Source organism: Propithecus coquereli, unplaced genomic scaffold (genome assembly GCF_000956105.1).
Source record: "Propithecus coquereli isolate 6110/MARCELLA unplaced genomic scaffold, Pcoq_1.0 Scaffold214, whole genome shotgun sequence".
In the NCBI taxonomy this organism is placed as follows: domain Eukaryota; kingdom Metazoa; phylum Chordata; class Mammalia; order Primates; family Indriidae; genus Propithecus; species Propithecus coquereli.
The window spans coordinates 7371152-7390945 of NW_012146523.1; the positions used below are offsets into that span (position 1 = coordinate 7371152).

The window sequence follows — 19794 nt, forward strand, 5'->3', positions numbered from 1 at the left end:
TTTAGGGTTTGCATCAAGCCCTAGCCTAGAGGTGGTGGGAGGGGATGGGGGATGGATGAAATAGAAAGGAGCATGAGCTAAGGATGGGTGAAGTTTCAGGGTGGATGGATGGATGGAGACTTATTATATTAGTTGGGTATGTTTGAAATACTCCATAATGAAAAGTTTAAAATGCAGGAGGTGAGGGGCAGGGAGAGACAGAGACAGAGAGAGAGAGAGAGAGAGAGGAAAGGAGGGGGGGAGGGAAAGAAGAAGGAAGGAAGGAATCATATGAATCATACAAAAAACATAATCAATATTCCCCACCAAGCATTAATTATATAATGAAAGTTCTTTTTTATAGGAACTTGTATATAAAAAGATGAAACTAATACTGGAAAACAGTGTCTGTAATTCACAGAACAAACCCCTTACAAGTTGTTATGCAGAATTTTACCAAAGAGTCAAAGAAATCTGACATTTGAACCACCAGATGACTATCAAATCCACTTGTCACTGGAATGTTAAAAAAAAGAAAAAGATAAATATAGATCTAAGGGCACACACCTGAAGCCAATACATCTGCAATAATGGCAGAAATTTTAAGGACAGAAGTTCGAACCAAATGTAGTGATCTAGCATGCCCCAGGATAAGGTGATTTTTATGAAAATTAGAAAAAAATAAAGAATACAACAATAGAAGTATCATATTAAAACTTAAATTTAAAAACACATCCTTCTTAGAGTATAAACTCCTATGAGGATAAATATACTTACATCCCAGCTCAGAAGCTGGGCTTTTCATTTTTCAACAGTCATGCCTGACTTTGTTGCTACCTACTGGAAAGTTACCGAAGAATGATCTGAAGCTCCATTAGCAATAGAGGTGATAGTGGGGTAGGAGGGAAGCAGTGAAGTAGGTGCCCCAAATCCAGCAGGCTTTTGGTCCAAAAAGCAAAATGACTGGCACTAAAATGATGACACACCTTGTTACAATAAAACGCAGGCATCAGGGCCAGCCTCAGCTGCAGCACAGCAGGTGACCAGGGCCACGCCTTGCCATCTCTAGCTTTCAGTTGTGATATATTCTAGCAGCTAAGGAAGAGAGGACATTCTGCCACTGAAACACTAGTTCCAGACTGGACACCAGTAGTGGTGGATGGGCTTTGGGTTGGAGATGACCTAGAGAGAGAGGTTGATCAAGAAATCAGGAATCATCCTGAATGCAGCCCAGAGACAATTGGTTTGGCCTGTAGATTTCTCAGAGAAAGGATTTATAAGGAGAGCAGATTCTGGGACCCTGTTGGAGAGGCTGAGTTCATCCTTAGGGCTTATTCTAGCCAAGAATCCTGAATACGGTGATATCAGTGTTTTAATAGGCTCCGGCCACCTGGGAATGAGAACATCCGAGGAACTCCACAGAATATGGAGAGCCAAGCACCTGGAAATAGAACATCTGCAAATGAGTTTTCCTATTTTAACTCGAATGTGCTCTCTTCTCTCTCCCACACACAGAAATGGATTTGGCTGTGTGCATTCTCTCCCTGTTATTCTCTCTCTCTCACACGCACACACACACACACACACACACACACATTTTCTCTCCCTCTTTCTTTCTTCCCTCTCACCTCTTTTCTGGCTTGCCAGACTTGCTTCTCCAATTCCTCAGGTATCATTTTACCTCTAAGGGACACAGATTTGAGACTTTCGGTTATGTTTAGTAGTTAACAGTCAATGGCACTGCTTTTTAGACAGTATGAATTTTCACCACCCACCAAGCTTCCGGATCCTGTCCCCATTACCTTCCATCTGTTTCCACAAAGCAAACGTTCTCAGTGCCAATCCCAAGAAAGGAGGCCGCCTTCTTCATGGAGTAATGACACTGAATTAAAAGAGGATGGGGGAAAGGAGAAACGTCAATACATAGCATAAAAATGTATGGCTTATTACCCAAGTGGGTGTAAGTCATTATGGCTGAGCACAATCTTTGAGTCATCGTTGCATAAAAGAAAAAGAAAAAATCAATTTAATTGGGCTCCTTAGTATAGTGGTTGAGAACATTGACTTTGGGGTCACAGAAACCAGGATTTAACTTCAATTTGTACCAGTCACAGCTATGGAATCTTGAACAAATAATGCACACTCTCCAAGCCTCAGTTCGCTAATCTATAAAGAGGTCATGTCAATAATGCCTGTTCCATATGCTTGTTACAGCATGAAATGTGTTAACATGTGCAAGGGGCTTAGCACAGAGTCTGGCACACGGAACAAACTAGGTCACTGAAGGCTTTTGTTTTCCATAATGTTGAGAAAAGTTTCTCTTGATGATACAGATAAGCTTCAGTATTAATGGAAACTTAGAATCTAGTCCACTGCTGACTCAAAACCCTCTAAGAAGAGCAAGACTTTCTCAAGGATTGCAATCACAGACTAGAGAAGAATTTAATTATTTCCAAGAGCAAACAATGGGTTATAAATGCTGATCAGACACTTGACCAGTCTTGTTTAATATTGAATGTAAGGCTGAAATTAGATACACAGGAATGTGGTTAAAATCATAAGAAGTAATAATAATTTTTAGACAAACTACTCTGCTATGGCATGCATGAGGCTAATAGATGGTTCTGGGATTCGGTCTGGTCTATTTCTTATTGGCAAATAGTAGTATATGCTTTAGGTTGTTGGGCCTTTGTCTCTACACTACACAAAGCCCATAAAATAATTAGCATTCAAACATTGGAGATATCTCCCTTTACACATTAGTGAGGACAGGTGGTCAATTAATTCTTTTTCGTGCCAGAAAAATGAAGGTGCTAAAGGACATTATTGTACCAAAAAAACCTTAGTAATTTAATTTGTAGGTATGACTACATTAAAAGAGTAGTCATGCCTTCACACTTAACTTGATATATTCCCTCAAATGTGGTAATTTTTTCCTTCTTTTGTCAAGAGAGTTTTATTGAGAGCTCTTTTTTTAACTCTGTAAAAATAAATGCAGAAGTAACAAAATCAGGAAAAATGAAACCATCCTAAATAATCAATTTCCAAATATCAAATAGGACACATCCAAAATGCCTATAGGATGCATTTATTTCAGGTTGTTACAAGAACATATGCATATTGAAGAGTAATAATGTACATGAAAATATAATTAATTTTGTACTTGCTACATCAGCCTATGCTGACAGGAGGTAACATGCCTGCTATAGCTAAGGGGACATAGCTAAGGTGAATTATTTCTCACCAGAGATTTAGTCTCTGGCAACCAAATATCTATTGATTTCATAATGATAAATGCTGGCCTACCCCACTGACATCTGACTATAAGGAAAATCATGGTGTTTTCCGCCTGAGAAATAGTAAGTATTTCACACCAATGGGTACACTAAATAAAAAACTCATAATCAGAATCATAATAGCTTCCATAGAGCTATCTTTAAGTACCTCAGGGCAAAGTATGGCCAATGTCAATCTTAAATGGATAGGGACAGATTTTTCAAAAGTCTGCAAAACTGAAGTCTAAACATCTGAAAGCATCAGAGAAGGAAAAAAGCCCTGGAAGGAGAAAAAAGAAAGAGGGCAATGCTTCAGACATGCTGAGTAGTTTCAAGGAAAGGAAAAACCTAGAAAGCTGGAATTCAGAAGTAACAACTGCATTTAGAAACAAATGGTGGCTGTTCCTGTCACTGGCAAAAAGTGTCAGTTGTTCTAAGACCCAACCTCCCCATAGGTTTCATAAATCTACAGAAGACAAAAAAAATCTCAGCGAGTGTTCATTTCTATAAAGATAAAACAGCAAGTGCCTACATGAAACACAGCATTGAGCTGAAGTTTAACTTTCCGGTTCCCACAAGGATTTTTTTCTATGACCTTGGGCTTCTCAATAAAGCTGCTGCTTTCTACTCAGTGTACACTGTGGCCTGGACACTTGGACTCCTTGTTGTGCTGACTAATTTGATGCTCAAATTAACTGGCAGGGAGAGCAGGGTATATAAATGCTACATTTTAGAGAATGAAGAAAAAGAATGGCCATGGGACTTCTCCAAGAACACACAGCTGATGTAATTCCTCAAGAGGCCAGAGCCAGAATCCAGATAGACTGAATCCAGCCTCATGGCCTGCCAGACATCCTAAGGAGCATGTGTTCGCCCATTGAGAAGGCTACAACACGCCAGCCCAGCTCAGTCTCACCTGGAGAGCATGATGAAGTGAATGAGGCACCCAGGGTACAAAATTTAAGGAGGCACAATGCTGAGATGTGCACTCTAGAAGTCTCACCTGCCTCTCCCTACCCCCGGCCCTGCTAAGAGAGGAACTAGGCCAATTGATCTTTGGCCTGGGAGGTAAGAGTTTCTTTTTCACCCTCACTTTTTAGTGCCAAACAATGATCACTACTTTATGCTGATTCCAAAAGTGATTTGAATAAGCCAGGAACTTTACAAACCTAGGATTTCTGCACACCCAAGGAATTTATATCTGAGTGCTAATCAAGCCATATTTTTATTACTTTTATTATTTTTTTTCTAAAAATATCCTTTTCTTTGATTCCTATTTAGCACTGGAGAGGATACCTACGATATATTGACAGTGCAGGGGTCTCTGACATGATCTTGCAGGTTTCTGTCAATAGTAGAATTACAATCGAAACCCAAAGTATGCAACAACGCCATCAGGGCTGTGTGCATACATTCCACATTTGATGGTACAAAATAGAGGTGGAATAATTTGGGGTATTACAAAAACTGGAAAAGACCACTTAATAAAACCATACAGGAAAATAATGACTGGGCCATGGACCAAACACCTAAAAGAAAACAAGAAACGTGTAGCAAAAAGACTAACACAGGATTTAAGACTGTTCAGTAAACATAAGCTTCATTAATTCTTTTTTACCTAAATGGATTGATTTGTTGTAATAAGCAGTGAAGGTGGTCAATAAAATATGAATTAAAATAATGCAAATGCTGTGACCTGAGTCTCTTTGGCAGAGCAGGGAAAGGAAAGAGCTGCCAAGTGGAGTCTGGATGGGTGTGGGGAAAATGTACATTCAAGGCTACAGTGTGCTCAAAGTGATGGCATTTTTCTGTGGAATTCACATCAATTTCTTGATTTTTCTGGCTTCAACTTCTGCTAGCATGTTAACCAGGGCATTTTGCCTCTTTTTGGAAATTAAAAAAAAAAAAAAATCACTTAGTTCTGCTTTCACAACTACATGAGGTTTCAATTTCCTTTCACTCCCAATTCACCAGTCCCTCCTGTGTTATTGATCTTTCCCAAGCATTGCTTTTATTCTAGGCTTCTCCTTTTCCAGGGCAATTATTCCAAAAAAGAACTCTAGCAAGTCTGAAACCAAATGAAGAATGAAAAAGAAAAAATTGAAAAATATTGAGCTGATAACCAGGACCCTATTTAATTAGCTTTCCCAGACTTTGGAACAAGCAGTCCAAACACAGGAGGAATTTTGCATCTCTGATCCACTGAGGTTCTTAGACTGAAATATCCAAGGCTGAAACTCAGACAGAGAAACTCTATTCCACAATAATCCCAAATAACCAAGTGTTTTTCCCAGCTGTCTACATTACAGACATTCTTCTCTTGCTACGGAAAGAATGTTTTGTGAAGAAGAGCCTCAAGTGGCTGAGTTTAGATGTCAGACTAGATGATTCCTCCCAGGTGCCTCTCCTCATTCAACTCTCACTTTCCATTTAGGGCTGAACTAACCAAAGCAAAGGTCAGACAAGGCGGGAGGAAAACGTGGGAGCAGTCAGTTTTTCTCCCACTGAGGAGAAATTAGTGTGCAATTTGTTCCTTCACTATAATAAAAGTAACTTTTGCTTCTAGAAGAAAATGATAGATACAGACAACCCCAGCTGGAAATAACAGAGAGCTTTCAGATTTTGCTCACCTCACATTTTTTTACTGCAAACCTGGTATTACTACACAAGGGAAAGAAGCTAAACTCTTCCTGCCAGGGACCTGGGGAAGGAGCAGTGGTAGACTGGACAGTGGCACCCACTGGTGTCAGACAAAAATAGAAAAGGGAAAAAAAGGATTTCTTCCATATAAAGACAGCACCTAAGCTGTGCCATCTACTTCTAACCACCTTGTTATAGCTGGATCATTCTCCTCCTGCTAATAATTACATCTAATATTTTTGAGTGTCTATTGTGTGCCAGATGCCATTTTACAGGCAGTAACTCACTGAATCATCGAAACAACTCACAACTCAATGACCACTACGTGGTTGCCAGATGGCATGAATGGCTCCAATTGTCCACTGCTCCTCGTATCCATACCCTTTGCCAGGAGACTGTGTAGCAGCTCCCCTCAGGAGGTGGCTTCTATTTTCCCACATCTTGGGTATAGGTCCACAGATGGGACTTACTTTGCTAAGAAAATGAGGCAGAAGTGACCATGGCCAGTTCTGAGGCTCGGATTCAAGAGCCTTGGTGTGTTTCCATGCTATTTTTTACTCGTATTATTGCCATGAGGACACCCCTGTGCAGTTGGAGCATGAGAGACACACGGGGCAGAGAGGAGTCACTGGAGTCATCCCAGCTGAGCCACACTTAGATCAGCCATCAGTCAGCCAACTCCCAGACACGGAAGGGAGCCCAGCCAAGTGCAGCAGAACTGCCCAACCAGCCCAAGACTTGTAAGTCATAATGTATATATAATTCTATGCTACTGGGTTTGGGATAATTTGTTAGATACAAGAGTTAACTGATACATTCATTTTTATAGATTAGGAAACTGAGGCACAGAGAAGTTAATCAACTTACCCAAGGTCACTCAGATAGTAAGGGATGGAGACAGGAATTGAATCCGGGCAGCCTGACTCAAAGCCAATGCACTTAACCACAGTCTGACCTCTACTTTAGTGGAGAGTAAAATAAGAGAGACAGGGAACTGTTGACAACATCTAATTATGTGTGTGTGTGTTGTGTTCATTGTTATTGAATAGTACCCTTTCCCCTTAAAAAGGAAGACACAAATTCCTTATATTAGCCCATCAAAGCAATCAATTTTGTAAGGAAATGTGAGTAGAAGACATAGCCAAGATTAGTAGTGATCATTTAATTTCTAACAAGTAAGACACTCAATAAAGAGATTCAGAGAGAGAGAGACAGCACTCTCAGATTTTCTTTTTTTAAAGAATATAATACAGACTATAAATTTTAAATAAAGGTGATGTACAGAATTGGGTAGCCAGGTATTACAATATCAAACCCATTAGAATTTCCTTTGGAATAAAATACTATGTTACACTTCAGCATTAGTCACACATGGATAGGATAAAATTACATCAGGAGTCCTCAAACAAATATGCCCTCTTAAATATGCATTCTCAAAAAATCTATATCTGATATCAAAAATAATTTTTTACCTCTGCTGATGTGAAAAGGATTAATCTTGGCAACCCAGACAGTCCCTTTTCCTTAATATCAGGACAATATTTGTATCTAGCTAAATTCATTGCATACATATTGGACACTGAACCACCTGTAAAAACAAAATTAAAATGGCATATTTATAGCATGAAGTTGTAGCTCACTAAGTGCTAAATACAGGGGACAACACGAATGGCCGTGGCTGCTCTGGCCTAATGACAAATCAGTGGGAAAGGCATCCAAACACCACCCCCTGCCCATTACTGTGGATATTCCATTTATACACTACATAATCTCTAATTCCAGAACTTTTAATCTCAGCAAAGAGAGAAATTTTGATCTATTCTTTCATCCCAGGGTTTTTTCAAACCAAAAGTTTCAATCTGTGAGCTCTGGACTTAGGGTCAGTACCTAAGTCTCCAAAGTGAATAATATTCTGTCTGTCACCTGATCAATGAAATTGAAATGGCATTACTTGCTCATCTCTGGCTCCAAAAAAGGATTGCAGGATAAATAAATATGATTCAGGAACCTTCTCAAGTGAAGTTGATTTAAAAATTTAGAGGACTTACAGACCTTTCAAATTCTCAACAGCAGATAAACTCATTTGTGTTAGATATGACTCCTAAATTGTAGATATCGTATTTGTTAAGCATGTGTGTCATTTATTTAGTGTTAATACAAAATATTATCACTCTAGAGAAAGGCACAAGCTGTATTCTCACCAAGTAGCATTATTAATATCCAACTTCTTATAATGTGTAAATCTGCAAGAAGTTTGTTCCTGATATGAACAAATGTTTAGATGCTCATAGTAGAACGGTGATGGCAAGAACTAATTGTACTCACCTGGGTTAAATATTCCATCCCCTTCTTTCCAGCCAATAAATTCAATCATTTTCTTCAGAACCGCTTCTTCCACTAACAGAAACACTGGGGACACCTCATACGTATAACTAGATAGATATAAAAAACACTTCACTTCTATGACTAGAGTCAAAACATCCCTTTGGTGTCCCAGGAAATGCACATAGAATTTTATTAAACCAAGTGACTGTTGAAGTGTAGGTAGTCTTTGGAAATTTATCCATTGGAAATAGAGAATTACTCCATCAGTGACAATACTATTAATGGTTACATAAATGCCAATACCGGGTGGATTTAGGGCTATGCAGGCTATTTCAGCAGTCTTAATTTAGAGGAAACTTTCAATTCCATGAGGAGAGATAAAGGCAATGCATTGGATTCTTTGTATTAGCCATGAGCAGTGGCTATTCATTCTTTGGATGTTTTGGTTACTGTCTTGAATGCCGAGGCTGGTCAAAGTAAATCTGTTGTCGTGGTGACCAGGTTTTATTAGGTTACTGCCATGAGTATGCTAATAGTTAGTTCTAGATATTGTACATGGAAACTACCTGTCCTGATCCAGGACTTCCTCTACCACACTGTGTTTCTATAAATTGGAAGTGTTCTGTGGGACATCTCTTATTATGTGATGATTTTACTGTAAAGCACCAATCCAGATCCCTGTCAATGAAGGATTTGTTGGTCCAGGCTGGAATGCTCTTTTCAGAGAGCACTGCTGTGTTAGCCCTTTGAGGGATTGCCTCAGCTGCAGGGATCCACCTCCTCCAAGGTCACACCCCTTCCCGTGGAAGTCCACACCTGCTGACTGCCGGAGCTGGAAGTATAAAGGCTGGGCCATCTGGACCCAACTCCAGATCACTCTTCAGGGCCACTATAGCTTCAGAGATCTCCATGGGGTCATCTAAGATTGTCACGAGCATACATGACCACTTGACTCCCATTCCCACACACTCTTGCATCCTCCTCCCTGACTCCCCAGGTCACCCGTGCTGATCCCAAGGATACTCTTTAATGAACGTCCTGCTCACTAAATTCCATCTAGAGCAGCTTCCCAGGGAACCCTAATTACAACAGTGATTGTGCCTTGTTTTATAATGTCTGAGTCTCTTCTCTCCAGATAAAACTTGAGGGTGACTAAATATCTATAATCTCTTTCTCAATTAAGAGATTACATTAAAATGTATCTGAATAAATGTGTACTCTAAATGCATAAGCTAAGCAGCCACATTTATATTTATAGTCACAGAATTTAATGCAATTATTTCAATGTCTGAACGGGAAAGCTTTGGGATGGAGGCAAAAAAAATTGGACACTTACTATGTATCACCTACTTTTCTATCAAGCATGCTACAGATACTACATCATTTTAAAAACAAAGTTAAGTGCTGTTTTCAAACATATTATGAAACCAGTTTATACAAACCAAAATTATGAAAAAAATATATATGTTCATGTATACCTATGAATATAAATAAAATAATCATTCACCTTTTTGTAATTAAAAAAAGTCAGTATTATTATATCTTTGAAAACTAGCTGAACTATTAATATAATATAAACCTGAGAGTAGGCTTGAAGGCAGAGGAGAGGACGATATAGAATAAACTCATAGGTTGGGCACATTTTGAGTAGATGGTTCAGATTAGCAGCAATTTAGTTATTCAAAAACCTCTAAATATTTCAGATTAAAGAACCTATATGAGGAGTTAGAAAACCTAGGATATACAAAAAAAGGTTCAAAGAGTTATGTCACTGGACTGTCTCTCCGGACTTACCTACCACTTCCTCTTCTACCCATCGTATGTAACCTGGGATCTGCTCTCATCACTCCACCAAAACATTTCTAAGGTCACCGATGACATTCATGTTGCTAATCTAGTAGACATTTTTTAGTCTTTATCTTAGTTGAATACTCAAAAACATGTGACACTAGACACACTTTCCTCAAGGCTTCCATGGCGACCCCCTTGATTTTCTCCTTCTTCTCTCTCCATTGTAGGCTGATCCTCGTCCTCCTAACCATTAAATGTTAGATGTCCTCAAAGCCCAGTCCTAAGCCCTCTTCTCTCCTCACTCCATATTCTGTACCCCAGGCAGTGATTCTTCCTCTTGGCTTCTCATTAAAATCACATATTGAGCTTTGTAAATATATCAATGCATTGGATATACCCAAAGAGAGGTATCAATAGTTTTTTAAAGTTCTCAGATGATTGCAATGAGTAGTCAGAGCTGAGAATCACTGACTTGGGGAATCTCATCCATGCCCACTATTTCAATTACCGTCATTTCATTGATAACTCTTAAATTTATAACTTTCATATAGAAATCAGAATTCCAGGCTCACATACCTCTCAGCTTAGTTCATATATATTCTTGGATATTTTGAAGTCACTGAAAACTCAAATGCCCACAACTGAAAACTGAATTCCTGATCTTGGTTCTTTCACCATATACTTAAAAACTGGTCCCCTCTCCCTGTGCTTCTTATGTCAATGAATGACATGATCATCACCCCAGCTATGAAAGCCAGAAACTCAGGCCTCGTGCCAAAACATTCTCCCTCTTATTTTCATTTCTAAGATGTAATATTACCCAGTCTTTTCTGTTTTATCTTGTAAACACATTTTTTTTCTTTCTATTCCTACTTCTTTTGTCTAAGTCCAAGCTACTGTCATCTCTCACCTGACTAAGATAATGCCCTCCTTACTGGTCCCCTCCAATCTACTCTCCGTATTTCCAGAGATCTTTTCAATAAGCAAATGGAACCCAACAATTTAGAAACCTTCAATGGTTTTCCATAGCACTCATAAACATGGTTCCCCGGGCCCTGCATGTCTAGCTGCTGTCTGTCTCTCCAGTCTTCTTCTCCACTGCAGTCTCTAGAGCTCTCTCAGCAGCACCCACACTGACTTTTCACTTCACACAGTTTATCATGCTGCCTCCTGCCACAGAGTCTTTACACATGCTGTTCCCTCTATTTGGAATTCATCCCTGCCCTTGTCATCTAGTTACTATTTACTCATTCTTCAGTTCTTGCTGTCACTTTTTCAGGGTACACTTTCCTGAGCCCCCAATGGGGAAAACTGCCCCATTTATATCTATAACATGGTGCACCTTTTCTTCATGCGAGAGTTTGAATATTACATTAATTTGTGTGGATCATTTTGATTAGCATCTCTCTTTCTCTCTCCAGATTTTATGTTCCATGAAAGGCAGAATCAAAGTTTGTTTTTATTCAAAATGTCTCTCGGGTACTCAGCATAGATAATGGCTTTTCATGCAGGAACTAATAAAAAATAGCTTAATCAATTTTCTCCTCTGTTAAGTGGAGATAACAATGCCTGTCTCATCCACCTCACATTTGTACCACTGTACAGATCAAACAGCTCTTTAAATACTACTAAATGTCATAAGACTATTCCATTATTTATGATGACACTATGCAAAAGAAACCATTAAATTGAAATTTATGAAATAAAATTCCACTTAAAAACATCTCATATCTGTGTTTGGTGTGAAATTCTAGTAGCATGGCACTTACACGCTCGGGTTCAATGCTTCTGTCATAAATCGGGCCACCAAGGAGTAATAATCAAGTCCAGCATACAACTGGTTGAAAAATCTTGGGTGGTCTGTAAATTTAAAACAGTGTATTTATCTATGCAACAATAATAAGGAAAAAAAACCTATTGATATAGCAATAACATAAGTGAATCTTTCAGACAATGAAAGCAGCCAGACACAAAAGAGTACATATAGCATGATTCCATTTATACGACATTCAAAATCAGCAAAGCTATCCATAGTGATAGAGTTTAGAACTCTAAGTACTTTGCAGAAAGAATTATCTATGGGGAAGGGGCTGGAAGGAGCCTCTGGAGTCCTAACAATAAATGGCCAGTATCTCTATCTGGGTGATGGCTCCTTATGTACAGATATGCACAGATTCATCAAGCTGAGCACTTGGAATTTGTTCACCTAATGGGATATAAATTACACTTCAATTAAAAAATTATTCGAAACATGGTTATGTACAAAGAAAAAATATTGAAGACCCATCTCACAGCCCTTTCTACTGAAATATATATTTCTAAGAAAAACATGAGCACTCTTTTAAAAGCTTTGATTTTCCTGCTCCTCTTTTCTGCAAGCCACACCCAAACCAGAACCCTTGGGAAATGGATTATTTGAACACTGTTTGCCAAAGTGTCTAAGTATCACAGCCTGCTGTCTTTGGTTCTGAAAATATCAGTAGTAACTTCCCTCACTTCAAATACATTTCACTCACCACAGGGTTCACCTCAGGCTACCGGCAATGAGTGGCCTTTTCATTTTTCAAATTGGACCAGTGCAATTAGCATTTTGTAGATGGAGTAAGATGTGACTCATCATACCGCTTACATATATTTTCTGATTCAACTTACTTCAAATGCAGTCACTTTAAAGACTCAAACAACTTCTAGTTCCAGCTTTAACTCTTTTCCCCTCATATGAAAAGGCTCCTAAGGGTTCTTGGCTTTCCACAGTGTGAATATTCACACCAGACACCAGGCTAACAGACTTAACATTCTCAATCTCAGGAAGCCCAGCATGGCAAAAGAGAAAGAGGCAGGAGGTCTATTTCTACATTTGAGTATTTGAGAACCATTTTATTTGGTGACCTTTCATTACAACTCATAGCATTTGGTTTTAGTTTTGTTTTGTTTTTTTCTCTTTAAACTAAGAGTTCAATAGAAGACAAAAATCTCAAAAGAAAATGTCTTTTCAACTAAAACATGGAGAAGTTCCTATGATCTGGAAAAAAAAAACAGGCATTGCTAAGAGTAATTTTAATAAGATTTTTTTTTTTTAGTTCTGTGTTAATTTATGATTGATTTCCATGGTAACATTATGGAAAATATCCAGTAAACTGAAAAATCTACTGCATTAAATGTCATTCTACACTTCTGACATGCACTATAATAATAAGATATGTATCTCTGCTTTTGAAATGCTAACTGGGTTTTTGATACATACACCAGACTTTCTCGAGGGAATATAATCCAATTATTTTTAGCCAGAGTTTTATTATGTTCTTTCCACTAAATTTAGGCTAGTGTCAAAATTCACAAAGCATAATGCCTGTATGGTCTTAAGCACTAGATTACCTTTACATCGCACTGAGAAATGTGTATTTTGGGAAGTTATTCTCACATTTTTGAAACTTGTTCACTGGGTGAACAGAATGTTAGCAGTCAAATTGGAATAATACCTCAGTGTGAGACTGACAACAGCCCATCACCACCAAAAGACTGCAGTGGTTATGGCATTATTGTGAAACAATCCTAGCAAACACTTACCACACATTCATTTTTCTTATATCTGCCTAAATGTGTTTATTTTTTGATCCTGACAGATTTGATGAGATAATTTATAATTTATCAATTGCCAAGAGTTCATCAGTGTCTTCCAAATAAATCTATTACTATTTATATTAAAGATACCCTCTTGAACTTTTTTTAGAATATTCTGGGCCATCAAGATTTAAAATCCCTTAACAAATTTATATAATCAAAATATTATGTGCCACTTTGGACCAACATGATAAGTAGAAGTTATACTATGTGGTCTTAATTGTAAATGGAGGATGGGGATTGGCAAGGTGAAGACAATTTTTATATATAAACACGAACACCAACAGTTTTCATATCAACTTATCTTTGACTTTGACAAGGAATCTGGATCTGAGATTAAACAGACCATTGTAAAAACATCAGAACCACTATTTTTTTTATCTAGGTTTCTCATCCCATAAACATTGTCATACTCAGCTTTATTGAGAGGTAAATAAATGCTTTTAAAATGAAGAACTTGTTAGAGATACAGACCAAGGAAGTAAATTAAAGTTCTTACTAGTTTTGACACTGTAGTGTATGACATCCCGGCAGAGTTCCAACAGTCTGTGGGGTGGCTCGCCTGTGTCTCTCATCTCCAAATCAAGAAGTTCTTTTAGTTGTTCGGGAGGCCGCCATTCACAAACCTGAAGATTCAGCAACAACATGCAATTAATCAACTACCCACTAGAGCCGGGTATTGAGAGGATGTGTGTCGATGGCCCCTACCCTTATGAAGCTTCCAGGTAAGTGGGGGATTTAAACGTGCACGAATTCAGCATGAAAAGAGTTATGATAGTAATACAGATGTCAATGGGACAAATGAGGGGCTCCATCTTAGATTTGCAAAGTCAAAGAAGATTTCCTAGAGAAACTGATATCTAAGTTGTTATGTAAAGTAAGAGTAGAATGAATCAAACAAAGGTTAGGGCATGCAGTAGTAATACAAGAGGTTTTCTAGATGAAAGTAACAGAAGAAACAAAGGCTGAAAAATAAGGGATGCCATAGCATATCTAGAAAATTAAATAAGTTTGGTGTGTCTAGAACATGGATTTTTGAGGAAGGGAGAAGCAAAAATAAAGCTGGAATACTGAAGTTCCTTCCTAAGTTTTCTCTCTGCTTGTACCCTGTCCTGGACAGTCTACTATCAACCTAGGAGCCAGAGTGATCCTCTTATACCTAAGCCATGGTCAATCCTCTGATCAAATACACCAAATGGCCCCCTATTTCCTTCAAAGCAAAAGTTGAAGTCCTTACAAAGACATAAAATGGTCCTGTATGATCTGCTTCCCCTGACTGCACTTCCTCTCTGGTCTCATCTAGCACTATTGTACTTTCCTCCCGACTGACTCTGCCCCTGCCAGCCTGGCCTTTTTGCTGTTCCTCAAATACACCAGGCATGTTCCCATGTTAGGGTCTTTGTGTTGTCTGTGTCTTCTGCGTAGAATACTCCACCTCCAATACCCTTATAGCTAATTCCCTCACTTCTTTCAAAGCTTTGCTCAAATGTCACTTTCTCGATGAAAGCAATCCTGACTCTTTTACTTAAAATTAAAATCTGCCCATTACCTCATCTCTATCAGTCTCTTCTATTCTTTTGTTCTCCCCAAAGCATGTATCACCTTCTGACATACTGTTATCCATTTCTTTGTTATGTCCTACGTAATCTTCATAAGAACAGAGATCTTGGTCTGTTTGCTCACTTATCAAAAGTAACTAACACAAAGCCTGCACATAACAGGTGTTCAATAAAGATATGTTGACTAAAGGATTGAATAAGCAGAGAGATAAACAAGGTTCATGTAGACCATGATGGGCTTTACATGTCATGTCACAGAGTTTGAACTTGGCTCTAAGGAAGCCATTGAAATGTTTAGGACAGGGAATGAAATGATTCTATTTGTGTTTGGGACAATAACTTTAGCTGCTATGAGGAGATTCCAAGCAAAACTGGAAATAGGAGGTAACTATAATAAACCAGGCAAGAGAGGTGGTGCTCTGTAGGAATGCAGAGTATAGTTTCAAGAGTTATTTAAAATGCAGAGTCAATAGACCTTGGAAATCAATTAGATGTTGAGGGAGAGAGAAAGGGATGAGCCAAGAATAATCCTGAGGTTTCTAGGTTTGACAGTGGCAATGGGAATAGCAGGAGAAGGATCTGGTTGGGGTGGGTTGGGGATGATGAGTTTTGGAGAAGCACATTTAGTATTATGCGAGGCACCTTTAGAATATCTGAAAGGGGTGTAATAGTTGGTCTGAGGTTCTTGCGAAAGATCAGGGACAGAGTTCCAGGCATACACTATAATAATATAATAGTAAATGGGCAATATGTGTGGTTCAGAGACAACCTACAGCAAAGAGGAGAGGTGCAGGATCTCCCCCTGGCAACACCAACACTTAAGGAATGGGCAAAGGCCAAGTGCTCACCTATGCTGTGGACTACAAGCCAGAGAGGTAGGGAGAATCCTAAGAGTTTAGTGCTACAAAAACCAAGGGAAAAAAAAGGTTTTAAGAAGAAGATGGTCACCACTGTCAAATACTGCTAAGAAGCCAAATTAGATAAAGACTGAAGTGCTCATGGATTTATCAACAAGGAGGTGTTCTTGGCAAGAGCAGTTTGACTTAGAGAGGTGGGGGTGGAGGCCAGATTGCCTTGAAGTGAAGATGTAGGAGGTGAAGAAATAGAGGGAGGGAGGAAGTGTAGACAATCTTTAAAAAGTTTGGCCATGGATGGGAGAAGAGATAGGGAAGTAGTCAGGGAGTGAGAAGACTGGGAGGCAGGATGTCGGGGGAAGCGGGAGGAAATGTCAAGTTGTGCAAGTGATATGAAATGAACCTCTGATGCTATATCCATGATAGGCAGAGGTAAATCGAAAGTGCCCGAGACAATCAAAAGGAATGACTACTGATGCACTCAACAGCACGGATGGATCTCAAATGCATTTTGCTGAGGGAAAACAGCAAGACTCAAAAGGCTACTTACAATATGATTCCATCCGCATGACATTCTGGAAAAGGCAAAAACTATAGAGAAAGAAAACAGATCAGTGGTTTCCAGGAACCAGAGAGAAGGGCAGGGGGTTGATTAAAGAGGAACACAGGGAAATTTGGGTGGTGATGTAACTGTCCTATTAATAAATCTTGATTGTGGTGATAGTTAAATGACTTGTCGAAACTCAGAATTGCACATCAAAAGGGGTAAATTTTACTAAATGTAAATTATAACCCATTTTTTAAAAAAGAGCCTGATGAAGAATATCTGCTGGAGAGGGCATTAGAAGTGATCATCTCACTAAGTGTGGGGATGTATCCACGGGTCTCATTTTAATGGTGTCCTGTTGGATCTCAGACAAAGTAGACTAAGTTTAGTGGTATAAACACTTTACCTCCCTCCTCCAACCCCAGCATAGCTTTCAAGCCAACTTCCCGTGGATAGCCTGCACATCTACTATGCTGCAATTGATTTGTGTTTCCTTAATTGATAAATTAGAATAACTTAGGATCTTAAGCCTCCTCTTCTCACGTTATTAATATATCCCATTAGTTCCTTGCGTGAGCCCTTCTTTTTTTTTTTTTTTTTGAGACAGAGTCTCACTGTGTTGCCCGGGCTAGAGTGCCGTGGCGTCATCCTAGATCACAGCAACCTCAAACTCCTGGGCTCAAGCGATCCTCCTGCCTCAGCCTCCCGAGTAGCTGGGACTACAGGCATGAGCCACCATGCCCAGCTAATTTTTTTCTATATATTTTTAGTTGTCCAGCTAATTTCTTTCTATTTTTAGTAGAGACGGGGTCTCGCTCTTGCTCAGGCTGGTTTCGAACTCCTGAACTCAAACAATCCGCCCACCTCGGCCTCCCAGAGAGCTAGGATTACAGGCGTGAGCCACCGCGCCCAGCCAGCGTGAGCCCTTCTTTCCAGGCAAAACAGTCCCCTCGCTATGTCAAATACATCTTGTCCTTTTGCAATGCTCTTTCCATTATTTACCATCTTGCTTTCTTCCCCTAGAAAGGAGCACTCCAACCCCCAACTTCTCTCTGCCCCCATAATCTTACTTAACCTTTACATTCCATATCCAAGCTCAAAGTGCCCACTCCTCTGTGAAATCTCCAAAGTCTGCTCCAATCGCACAGCATTTATCACATTCTCACTGGGACCCTCTGTTCTCTTTTCTAATGAAAACTTATCCTTTCAATTAGATTATAAATTCTATTCAAAGCTGGGCCTCTATCGTATTTTTCCTTATATCCTCCAGGGATGAATATAATGCCTTACCCATAGCTAACATTCAGTTAATATTTAATGACTGAATAAAGGCCAGTTAAAAAAAAAAACCTGCCAAAGGAGCACTGTGCTCCAACGTAAAGCAGGCCAAAGTATTTCACAAGTACAAAGAAGAGAAGAAAATACGTAATTACAAATATACAATCTGGATGAATAAGAACCATCAGAGATTTTGCCTTGAACATGACTATTCTGAGTTCATGGGTCAGGCCAATCTATTCTCCTATTAGTTGTCCTGAATGCATGCCATAAAAAATTTAGAAAAAATGCCAGTTCACAGTCAAAATCTTTTTAAAATGCCATTTATTTCTGACTAATGTAATTGAGATAAATATCTCTTCCATACATACCTTTGTTGGTGATCCAGTTCCAACATGAAAAGTGATCGATGTCAGAAAAAAAGGATAATATAGCGATTTTAAGAGACATATGAAGGCATAGTGAAAGCGCAGAATCTGAAGTCAGAATGCCTGGATTTTGGTCCCAGCTCTGATACTTATTAGTGTGTAATCTGGGGAAAGATATTTGACTTCTTTGTGCCTGAATTTCTTCCTTAGCTCTAAAATGAGGATAATAAATGGTATCTGCCTCTTAGGGTTTTTGTAAGGATTAAATGCACAAATACATATGAAATAGTCCTTAGGTCAGTGCCTAGCACATAGTAAGTACTCTTAAGAACATATGTTATTAGTATTACAGTAGTTCTAATAACAATTTGAATCCGAATTTGAAACTCAGACCCAGTAATTAGTACCAGTCAAGAATGAGATTTAACAACCCAAGATTTCCAGTCTGAGCTCAGATAAGCTTCTGGTAAGGACATATAGACAAATAAAGAAAAGTTTTCACATTCTTTTCTAACTTCTGCTTGATTTTCACTAGCAATGTAAAGAATGTGCACAAGAAAATGGAGGGCAAACTATGTTTTAGAGAGTGTATAAATCAGATCAGCAGGTTATTTATAATCTGTATTATTAATATTATCATATTAATATCCATGTTATTAATATTATAATCCTTGTTATTAATAAGCAGGAAGATTCATCCCTGTGCTTATTGGCCTTATCTGATTAAGCTCTAGACTCTCAGCCAATCTTCCTACACATGATGGTTGGAAGAGTAAGGAGTTAACCCTTTCAGGGAAGCAGACTGGGTGAGGGAGGGCCCAAGCTTTGGTATCTGGACATCCCTTTGAGACAAAGGTATAGAGGAAATGAAAGCTTGTGCTTCTCTTCTTCCTTACATGTAGTCACACAGATTTGGAAAAAACCTATCTTTCCCATTCCTGGGATCTCCCATAGGTTTTCATTTTTACCTTCTCATTGACATCTGTAGCCTTCAAAACCACCTCTTCCATTATTAGCCTGCAGGCCTCTTCAACAAATTTTTCTCCTGCTTTTGCATCTGTTGTAGGGCCATTCAGGACAATCCCATCCACAAGAACAGTGCTCTTCTTACTTGGAACCATCTCTTGTTGATCATTGTCTCCTGGAAGCACACAAACAAATTGTGTTGATAGATAATCTAAGTACATCACACAACAAAACACAGGGGAAAAAAATGGATCACTATCCCAGCTCCAAATGGCCCACCTTCTTTTCATACATGAAGGTGTCCTTTGGGGCATTGAACTGACAATTCTTATAGCACCCAATGGCATGACAGAGTTAAGGAAAATTTCAGAAAGCTCACAAGTTATGGGTTAAGTAAATCAACCTTATTATATATGTTCCTCTGCGTTGGGCTGAGTTAGCACATAGAGTGGGTGACCATCTATTCAGTATAATTTCAGGTCTGATCAGGAAAGGTAGCATTTGCATATGCTAATTCCATGCTGGATGGTGTTTGAAGTTGAAAAAATAATGCTTTCTGCAGTGAGAGAGATGGCTTACAAAGCAACCATC

At 38.9% G+C, this 19794-nt stretch overlaps 1 protein-coding gene across 1 annotated transcript in view; it reads right to left on the reverse strand.

Annotated features, from left to right (window-relative positions):
• GADL1 (glutamate decarboxylase-like 1) overlaps positions 1-19358 on the reverse strand; it is a 147246-nt gene extending 127888 nt beyond the window's left edge. Inside the window, exons 1-7 of the mRNA XM_012644549.1 lie at positions 19206-19358; positions 14131-14257; positions 11780-11870; positions 8220-8326; positions 7367-7482; positions 1782-1861; positions 1608-1662 (exon numbers count right to left, since the gene is read on the reverse strand). Of these exons, the coding sequence (XP_012500003.1) occupies positions 1608-1662; positions 1782-1861; positions 7367-7482; positions 8220-8326; positions 11780-11870; positions 14131-14257; positions 19206-19358 (729 nt within the window). The remainder of the gene's footprint in view (positions 1-1607; positions 1663-1781; positions 1862-7366; positions 7483-8219; positions 8327-11779; positions 11871-14130; positions 14258-19205) is intronic.
• Positions 19359-19794: the final 436 nt, after the last annotated feature.